The sequence below is a fragment of the Fragaria vesca genome, linkage group LG6 (genome assembly GCF_000184155.1).
Source record: "Fragaria vesca subsp. vesca linkage group LG6, FraVesHawaii_1.0, whole genome shotgun sequence".
Taxonomy (NCBI): Eukaryota; Viridiplantae; Streptophyta; class Magnoliopsida; order Rosales; family Rosaceae; genus Fragaria; species Fragaria vesca.
In genome coordinates this window covers 26,217,449-26,227,695 of record NC_020496.1, presented here as the reverse complement: position 1 = coordinate 26,227,695, position 10,247 = coordinate 26,217,449, and the positions used below count along the sequence as shown (strand labels likewise).

Genomic DNA, 10,247 nt, shown 5'->3' with positions numbered 1-10,247 from the left:
CTCCTAGTTGATCTAGCCTTGCGGCTGATCACCTTCATCTCTTAGGTGCATCATGGGCTGCGATTTTGGCAGCCACCGTTTTCACCCTCGGGTTACGACTCTGCTGGGGTCGTCTTCGTGGAGGGAAGAGATTCGATCTTGATTGGAAACGACATCCAGCTTGGTTTTGTTGGCTACTAGATAATGAGATTAGAGTGCTGCTGGAGGTGGGAACGATAATCTGGCCGGTTATGTAATGATGGTTGCGATAGTGGTTGTCGTCCAGTGGTGCTGCGCGGTGTCTATGTATGCAGATGGTGGTGCGACATGGTGGATCATGGTTGGAATTGCTGATGTAGGTTGACAGGGTTGGTTGCCGAAGTCAACAATGGTTGTCTCTGCAAGGAAGCAAATCAGAGATTTGCTCTTTTGGGTTCCATCATGGGCTCATGGCTCAAGTTTGGATCCATTTGGATCTGCGTTTTGCAGATCTATGGTTCTGGATTTAGGATCCAGGTATCACTCATCTAAATTGTCATGGATCTAAGGTCTACCTATGGCTCCGCCGGTTGAAGTTTAAACTCCGAGCACATTCCCCGGCAAAAGAGAGTAGAATGGGCCTGGGTCAATGGATCTTGGTTTTAAAAAGGTGTGCTACCTTATCGTTTTGGACTTTTGAAGATCTTGCAGCTGTTATATGTGTGGCAGACTCTTTACAGTTTTCTAGTATTTTCGTACACCAATTGAGGTCCGTAGGCGAATTTATTTGTTCAACTGTTTCGAGTCATGTAACAACTACTTAGTTAAGATTGTCTACTAGTAGTGTAGCTCATCATTCTATTAGCTATAGGCTTGTTCTTGTTTGGCCTGTATTCGCTCCAGAACATACGCTAGATGCCCCTACGTTCAACCGTTATCGATCTTATTAATAAAGTTTTCCTTATATTCAAAAAAAAAAAAAAAAAAAAATCATGTTTATCCCATCAATTTCAACTAAGTGTGCGTTCTCTAGGTATATAAGCACGTACTTCTTCTGTGAAATGATGCTTACGCACAAATAAAAACTAGGTTTTCCTAGTTAATCCTAAACATGGCAAGAGCAATACATACGTATGTTGTATCTCTCAATAAAATAAACAAGTTCGCTTAATTTTTATATATAATTAAGATCATACTACACTGGTGAAGTTTGATTCTTTTTTTTTTTTGGTATATGAGCTTATGTTCACAAAAGCAATTTGCCTATAGGCTATATGCTCTATTGCATCTGTAAATTCAGTCTTTTGTTAATGTATTTGTTTGTGTCTTACTTGTTCTTGTTAAATGATTATAAGCTGAAGCAGGAGTATTACTACTGCTAGCCTAGCTAGCTTTCTTGTTCACCGGGAATGAAACTGTTCATCAGCTTCAACTCTTGATGCACCTGTTCCTTTAATTTGTTTAAGCTGTCGCTGCCGCATGTCTTACGCCACTAGGCGGTACAATCACTGCACAGTCTGCAATGGCCTCCTTCCATTTTTGCCTTCAACTTGTTGAATTCCACCATTATTTCACATATATAGCTGCGATCGGTCATTCAGATGCATGTACACTTGGCTAGATTGGGCGCTTAATAATCAAAATATTTTAGAGCTATACCTTGCGGTTGATGATGCATCCCGCTTGCTTGAGGACTGTTTGTCTATGGCTTTCTTATAAGAAAACCTACACGTATAATTTCAGACCAGGGGTAGGAGTTGCACTACATATCTCATATCTGACTTCAATTGCCAACTCTAACCGGAAGTAGCAGGAGTTGCACTACATATTTAACTTCAATGGCGTCTTTTCAGCACTTAAACCATACTTGATAGAAATCTTCGTGAGCTCTGCCTATATATTAGAATGATGCTTCATGTTTTTCAAGTCATCGTAAATAGAACCGAATAAAATGAAATTCTAATTAGCTCTCAGAATAGTGCCAGTAGGATTGTAGGAACGTCTATTGTCATTCTAAACAATGAATATAGTGACTAATTGTAGTTTTTGAAGTTAAAGAAACTACAATCTACTGAGCGTGAAACCTAGACTGTTCTTTTGATGTTAGAGACGTTTTTTAGAAAGTTGATTACTCCAAAGTCCAAACCCCAAATGTGGACAAATAACATTTTGTCTATTTACACTTCGCTATGTAATACATAGCAACATGCTAATTCGATACCAAGACAAGTACGTCAAACTAACCCAGAAAAGCTACAGAGAGAAGAGGTAAGGACATGCCGTGTTATAACCATATATGCACGAATAGACTTTCAGGCAAAAAAAAATGAGAGATATGTGCCTTTCATTTAGGTATGGGTGAGGGAAGGAAGATGGCATTTCCATCAACTCATAGGGTGTTCTCCAGCTTCTCTTGGCCTTATGGCAACCCCTCATACTTTTGGAAGGTTCTAAATTTCCTCATGGATTCCTATCAGTAATAACCCCCCAAATTCAAAAAGATCTTCTAAAGCCAATGGCCTTGAATTACTAGAACTATACGAATGCAACCAGAGAAATCAGCATTAGGCATTGCGTGAAGTTCTGCTTCGCTGAAATCGCTGCCTGCATGGCTGAAATGCGCGCCTGCAGTACTGGGAGACTGGAGTCTTAGGCACCGGAATTAGTTTCCCAACAACAGCAAGAGGCCAGCTGTCACAAAATCAATGTAGGTAAGTATCTTAAGAATTTGGATGCAACTCATGCAAGGTTCATAAGTAAATTGTATAATAGACAGTACCTGATGATGGCAATACCAAAGCAAATAAGCCAATGCTGCCAATCAAGTACCACAGTTTTTGCAAAGGTTCCAAGAAACTGAATGATCATTATCTGCAAATCCATTTGTACTGAGTAAGTGTATAATAGCAACTACGAAGTACCCCAAAAAAAAATAGATAGTGGGGTCTCACCTGAAGGAAAAATGTGACGCCTATTATTCCCATAAAGAGGTAGTTGTTAGTCACTCCACTAAAGACATTTAGTTCTTCAGGCTTTCGAGCATTAAACTCATTAAAAATCTGTATAGAGATCCAGACAATGCTCTTAAAAATCGGTACATTAGAACCAGCTGACTTCAGTACAATGAGTTCAATAACTAGCAAGCAGAATAGAACAATGATACCAAACCAACTAAAAGAACAACCATGTTCCTCATTCACATCGTTATTTTAAATTTCAAAACTTACTTGGCAGAAGACAAAAGCATTGAATATGACAGTATTCTTCACACTGGCAACTTGTGTGTTGTCCTCTTTCAGACCAAGAATAGTATTACCCATAAAGTTGAGGACAAGGAGCACACAAACTTGATACAAAGCCTGGAGGACAAGAAGAAAAAAAAAAGGTACTAAGAGAACAGTCAAACAAAAGGTTGATAAACACTTGCAATACTGTGATATTAGTAAGTATACGAAAGATGAATGGGTACCTGAATCAGTAGGTTCCTCCACATGATGTTGGTTATAAGAGGTGCCCTAAGAAAACAAATATGAGATTATTTCTTCACATCTAATAAACATAGAGGTGGTTCATTAAGACAATTTAAATAAAATCTATCAATTGGTATTTCATAGCCAAATGTTCCACTCTTAAGATGTACACAACTTGAGAAAAATATCACATGGTAATATAAATGCAAATGAAATAATGGATCAAGACAAATAAGTCATAGATTTATATCCCTCTGAGAATAACACGAAAAGCCAAACAATAGGCAGGACAACAATTTGAAAAGGAAAAGGCAGAAAAAAACCAAATTACTATCTTATTATAAGGCCTAGAATCTGTATGCGTCACAACAATATGAAAACTCATCATCTCAAAGGGAAGCCAAACAAGAATAAAAATAATTTAGAAACTTCCACAATTCAAAAGAAAGAAACTATGACCGCCAAGTGTCTGAGCAAACCCATTTATATGGAGATAGTTTGTGGGAAGTAATCACAAAGTTGTGGTAGACCAATAAACAATACAGTAACAATATTGGCAGAAAATATTAGGAAAAGTGACTACAAGATCCCTACATCATGCTAATGGATAGACACCATATCTCTATGAGCATAAAGCTACAAGGATTTAACTTGGATGGTATTAAATTGCAAAGATATGTTAAGGCACACAATATCACACCTTCTGCCAACAGGTGTTCTATGCATAAGGTCGTCTGTAGGTGGTTCAGTTGCCAGTGCAAGTGCTCCTAGAGTATCCATGATCAAGTTAACCCACAGAAGCTGTAAGAAAAACATAAAACAGATCATCGATATTCAGGAATTTGCAAGGGACATCAAATTAAGATTTCTGAATTGTTAGTGACGAAGCAGAATGAATAACAATTAAGACCATTAATCTTGATTTGGTACGAGTCTAATAATAATTTCGGTCTCTAACATGTCACAAAAAGTCAAGTATATATATGGCATGACAGCCAAAACTCATTGCTACAACATATGCAGATTGTTACAACACATGCAATATAGATTATATATTATTGAAGACAACACTGAATATATCCATAACCAAGATGTGTATAAATTCATACTTATATGTAAATATATCAGATCTAGAGAGAGAGAGAGAGAGAGAGAGAGAGAGATCAACCTGTACGGCATTTAAAGGAACACGACCAGCGGATATTGCTGCAACAACATTAATTGTGAGAGCAGCAACATTAACAGTGAGCTGAAACTGGATAAATTTCTGTATATTTGCATACACAGAACGTCCCCAGCGAACAACCTACATGAAGCAGAAGAGAAAACCATACAGATAAAATTACCATCCCGATCCTATAATTATAAGAGTAACCCAAGGTAAACACAGTGGAAGTCAAAATCTCATATTGAAACAGGAAAAATTCCTGAACTACTTTACCTATTTTCTGAAACCTGAAGAAATATGGTTATGGGCTAGAGGTAAAAGTGAACGGAAAACTGAAAGCGTGTACAAAACTTGGTAGACCTGTCAAAATTTGAGCCATGCTTTTTCCATAAACTCTTTTTTTTCTTTTTTCTTTTTTGAAATCCACATACTAGTTTGAATGTTTGAGTGATAAGAACTTCGAGAAAATATTGTACGTCCATTTATATTAATGAAACTAAACCAAAAATGAACTAATTGCTCTGAATCTGAAGCACAGCAGTAAAAAAGGAAACGAAAGCTAATAAAACTTTTCTGACCTTTACAACAGAAGCAAAATTGTCATCCAAGATAATGATATCCGAACTTTCTTTTGCAACTTCAGTTCCTTGAATGCCCATAGATAGACCAATATCAGCCTAAAATACAAAATGGTAAAGAAACTGATCAACTACAAGTCTACAACTAGAAACCATTACAGTAATGGATGTTGAGTGGATGAAGTATTAGAACATGATTAGTGCCATCTTCTGTCACTGGATGACATACCTCGTGAAGGGCAGGAGCATCATTAGTGCCATCTCCTGTCACTGCAACAACATCTCCACCCTTCCGTAATGCTTGCACGAGCAATAACTTGTCATTAGGGGAAGATCTACCCATTACCTGTGCAACATGATGCCATTCATCAACTTATGCTCACTGGAAGTTACCCAATGTACAACTCGCACTTCTAGTAGATAATTGAATTATTAAGAGAATAATGAAGATCTAAAAGCTAATGTGATAAGAACTTGTAGAAACCACACACCGTTATTTTCTTGGCAACTTCTTCTCTTTCTTTTTCAGATAATTCACGGAATGTTTTTCCTTCGATGATATTAGGCTCAGTAGCATCTTCAACAGAACAAAGAATTCCACACTCTAACGCGATTGCTTTTGCTGTCTGAAGATTGTCTCCAGTGACCATTCTTACCTGCAGGTTCACAAAGGTGTTATTGCTGTTTAGATAAAATAACCGTATCAGAAGGTTGCTATTTAAATCATCATCTAAAGTTTCTAACCAGGAAAAAAAATCTTATCGCTTGACCAACACAACTCTTCAAAGGTCAATCCATAAAATGTTAAGAAACATAGGCCACTAGAACCTAGAGCCTTTTACATGTATTCCTAAAACCAGAAGCTAAAAGGTACACCCAAAAGCCAGTTGACATCTCCGGACTTATCCATCCTCGATATCCACCATTCTAGTTAGTAATGGTGTAGCATAAAAACATGTTATGACTATGGACATTTAGTAGCATCTAAGGTTATTGTTTAGAAGATGTGAAACAACACCTTTACACCAGCTTCTGTGCATAATCTCACTGCATCTTTGACACCAGGGCGACAAGGATCCTACAAACACATAGACATATTAGCTTCCACAGGATAAAGATAGTAGTCATAGTACAATGCTTTCGTTTCTATGCCTTCAATTCCACCCAAGGCCCTCAGCATGGTTCTATTCTATTACAAACGTAGGGGCATAGTCAAAGAAGTGAAATATATAAACAATCTCAGTAAATTATGCAATAGTGGAGAGCTTTTGTTGTTTATGAGTGGGACTCTCAAATTTAAATGAAAAGGCAAGAAACATAACCTCATTATCATGAGAAACCTGTTAGAGCTTTTACCTTTATACCCACAATAGCAAGCAACACTAGATTATCTTCAGGTAAAGCCCATTGACTTAAATTCTCTTCCTCGGTGGGAACTTTGTCCATTTCATATGGTCTGTATGCAATGGCAACACATCGCAAACTGCTTGCTGCCATGCTATCAATAGCTTCCCTGAGAAACTCCTGGAAACCGTATTCAAGATTTCAACAACAAGTTTAAAGAGACTGTAATTGCAGGTACAAAAGTCTAATACTTGTTTCCCAAAATTTTATTTTGAGATCTTTCTGGATTAATTGTTCTCTAATAGGTTTGTAATCCCAACCTTATCTTGAGTAATGTCCTGCAAGCACCCATTTGAGTCAAGGTACCCTGTACACGAGGCTAAAACTATCTCCGCAGCGCCCTTCCAATGTATATGAACTTTAGAGTCAGTCTGCCAAGACAAGATTAAAAAAAAAAAAATCATCAGCATAGGACTAATCAATCAAACGAGGTTGAGCTTGTTTATCCAATTCAATTTTTAAACCTTAAAAAATTACCCCTTTCACTGCAACACCTCCTCGCTTTTTCTCTGAGTTGAAAGGGAACACATGAAGGATCGTTGACTCGGATCTGATAGCGTTGAACTTCATTCCCAACTGAAATGCAGATTTTATGGCCAAGTAAATATTCAAATATACGAAACTGTAAGCACAAACTTAAGCAAATTGAAATGGAACCTTCAGTGCCCATGAAAGTATAGCCTTTTCTGTGGGAGATCCAGAAATCTCTACTTCACCACCCTGCTCAACAGAGTACAACTACATTTAATATCAGAGAAATTACTAAAAGCAACCAAAATTCAGCAATAAAAGAAAATAATTACGTAGAGATATTACTTCTGGTTCAAACACATTTCCACTGGTGTTCTGTGCAATTCCCTCACTTAGCAGAGTGGAAACCAGTGAATGCAACTGTGAGGAATCATCTGGTGGATGTATCTTATTTCTCCCAACATATGCCTCAACCACAGTCATCTGCATGTCATTTTTCATAACATTAACCAGTGGTCCCTCATGTTTCAGATATGATCAGGACTTTGTTTTTAGAAATTTTAGAAAAGAACTATTCAGTTTTGTGAATAGGACAAACCTGATTCAAAGTCAACGTGCCAGTTTTATCACTGCAAATTGTGGTTGCTGAGCCCATAGTTTCACAAGCCGACAGTCTACGCACCTGCACACATGTGCTGTTATCAGTAATTGCAGAAGGAAAACATTACAAATAATGTAGGCAATCTAGTCAAAGGGGGAAAATAAAAAAGATACTTACCAATGCCTTATCCGCCATCATTTTCCTCATTGAGTATGCTAGCCTGTTACAAGTTGAAGTCCAAATGCAAAAGATGATGCGATACATTAGAGCAATACTGCTATGAAAACTTTATCCTTTAGTATTATCATAAACTAAGAAAAAGGTGGTAGCTACTACTTACGTCAAGGTAACAGCCAAAGGTAGCCCTTCAGGCACGGCAACAACTACAATGGTAACCTGAATCATTCTACAATTGTCAAAGAGCTAAACATAAAACAACAAACCTAGCACGCATCCAGAAACTTCACTTACAGCAATGGTGAAAATTTTTACAGCTCCATCTACAGCCTTACTAATGCTAGTCTTCCCAGATTCAAATTCCACTTTTCCATCTGTATCTTTTGTTTGTCCACTAAAGTATCTAAAATTTCAAATAACAGTGTAGCTGATAAGATGCTAAACAATTCATTTTAATAGCATAGATTACTTCAAGAAAAAAAAAAATAAAAAAAATATTACCTGATCCAAAGAACAAGAAGCACCAAAGCAGCTACTGAAAGCCCAACTATGCCTATAAAAGTCGCAAGTCCATTTAAGCGCACCTATCCCAGACCACAAATAGATAATTTTAAGATCTAAGTGGATTCTCGAATTAAAGGAATATATTTAAGGAAAAATGCCAGAACCTGTAAAGGAGTTTCTTCACCGGTGTCCTCAGAGATACTTGCCATCAACAATCCCCATTCAGTATTGATTCCAACACTTGTTACCTACAGATAGACATAAGGTTGATCAACCTTGGACTTGATACAGGATTCTACTAATTGTCGCATCTGAGAACAAATTCCATAAAACTTAATTTATTATAGCATTTTAGGACAAGTTCAAGAAACATGACTAGTTATAGCGTTGTAGGTCAAATTCCAGAAACATAACTTGTTATCAAAATTCACACTGAAGTTTATCCAATTTAGCAATGTTTATAGTAGCAATCAAACAAATTAATACTAACAGCAAACTAAGGTAGATTCTGTGACTATGGAAATATCTGCAGCCTCACATCTATATCCTAATGCTAACCATTATACAGAATTAACAAAAACTAAATTTAAAAATTAATTTATTCAATACTTTAATGAGGAGAAGCAGGGAAACAGAAAATTGGCAGACTCTGAACTATCTATTTCCCTTCATCCAACATAAAAGGCAAGGATGTTCCAGACCCCTTTCATAACAAAAATCAAAAGAGGACATTAAGCCTGCTTAATCAAAAATTGATGCTTATATATGTTATGATCAAACAAATTAGGCATCTTCTTAGTTTGGATACATTGTTTTATCTTGTAGTTTTTCTAATTCCTTAATTATTGTGGACTTAAGGACCATAGATCATAATATATTGACTTCCCAAAATCCTCCCCAATCTCAGCTTGTATTAATAAAGTTCCTATCTTCTCAAGTTACTAGAATAAATGTAAATATTTTCTGAGATCACCAGAAGAAAAGTTTACCAGCATTGTACCGACTCCATCAGCTATTTTGCAACCAGACATTAAGAATGGTGCCTTCTGATCCTTGTGAACCTGAAACAGACGGTGCTTAAGAATTATAAGGATCTAATAATCAGAAAGTTAAACTACTGCAAGGTATATCACTCACAATTTTGCTCTCTCCAGTCATACTAGATTCATCAATCGCAAGAGAATGACCAGTAATTAAGATTCCATCAGCTGGGACCTGTATGAAAACAGTTGTTTTTTTTATTTTATATAAATAGAATTCCACTTCCAGTAGAACAAACTAATACATTAAGCACACTCACCTGATCACCTATTCTGAGAGGTACAACATCACCAACCACAATATCAAATATTGAAATCTTTACTGTTCTACCGCCTCTCATGACCTGCAGAAAATTTTCCAATATATAGGCCAAGTTTGAATATAAAGTGACTATTAAATTCCAATGATGAAAAAGTTCACACCTCCAATTGTATATTTTGCTTTTCCTCATTTAGATTTTGAAACTGAAGAGATTGTCGATAATCACTAACAGCTGGCAAAACAAAAATTGAACAAGTAAAACAAAAAATTAATTTCTGGACAAAGGATCAAACTGACTATTTGAGCCAGCAACTCTAGTACAAAACTCCCTATAATGGCCAACATGAAGAGAATGCTGTCTAATCCTTCTAAGACAGCATTGCATAATATATTTCCACAAATGACAATATGTGACAATGATATGGAAACAAGTACATCTACGTAATGTTGCGACCTCTAATTCATTACCTGTAACAATGATAACAAGAATAACAGCAAATGCAATGCTTCCTCCATCATACCATCCATGAGACAAACCCTGTGTGGAATTTCCAAAGAAATTTATAATATAGTAAAAAAAAAAATTATAATATATATATATATATATATATATA

General features: G+C 36.5%; 1 protein-coding gene across 1 annotated transcript in view; it reads right to left on the bottom strand.

Moving 5' to 3' along the window:
- Positions 1-2,038: 2,038 nt before the first annotated feature.
- Positions 2,039-10,247, bottom strand: part of LOC101307142 (calcium-transporting ATPase 9, plasma membrane-type-like) — a 13,824-nt gene continuing 5,615 nt past the window's right edge. Inside the window, exons 7-33 of the mRNA XM_004305762.1 lie at positions 10,102-10,171; positions 9,795-9,865; positions 9,632-9,715; positions 9,469-9,546; positions 9,321-9,392; positions 8,496-8,579; positions 8,329-8,411; positions 8,122-8,230; positions 7,991-8,046; positions 7,828-7,870; positions 7,648-7,731; positions 7,395-7,532; positions 7,236-7,301; positions 7,056-7,154; positions 6,839-6,949; positions 6,531-6,698; positions 6,193-6,252; positions 5,666-5,830; positions 5,404-5,520; positions 5,175-5,273; positions 4,597-4,734; positions 4,129-4,229; positions 3,428-3,473; positions 3,186-3,317; positions 2,910-3,017; positions 2,738-2,829; positions 2,039-2,649 (exon numbers count right to left, since the gene is read on the bottom strand). Of these exons, the coding sequence (XP_004305810.1) occupies positions 2,523-2,649; positions 2,738-2,829; positions 2,910-3,017; positions 3,186-3,317; positions 3,428-3,473; positions 4,129-4,229; positions 4,597-4,734; positions 5,175-5,273; positions 5,404-5,520; positions 5,666-5,830; positions 6,193-6,252; positions 6,531-6,698; positions 6,839-6,949; positions 7,056-7,154; positions 7,236-7,301; positions 7,395-7,532; positions 7,648-7,731; positions 7,828-7,870; positions 7,991-8,046; positions 8,122-8,230; positions 8,329-8,411; positions 8,496-8,579; positions 9,321-9,392; positions 9,469-9,546; positions 9,632-9,715; positions 9,795-9,865; positions 10,102-10,171 (2,601 nt within the window). The 3' untranslated portion in view covers positions 2,039-2,522. The remainder of the gene's footprint in view (positions 2,650-2,737; positions 2,830-2,909; positions 3,018-3,185; positions 3,318-3,427; positions 3,474-4,128; positions 4,230-4,596; positions 4,735-5,174; positions 5,274-5,403; positions 5,521-5,665; positions 5,831-6,192; positions 6,253-6,530; positions 6,699-6,838; positions 6,950-7,055; positions 7,155-7,235; positions 7,302-7,394; positions 7,533-7,647; positions 7,732-7,827; positions 7,871-7,990; positions 8,047-8,121; positions 8,231-8,328; positions 8,412-8,495; positions 8,580-9,320; positions 9,393-9,468; positions 9,547-9,631; positions 9,716-9,794; positions 9,866-10,101; positions 10,172-10,247) is intronic.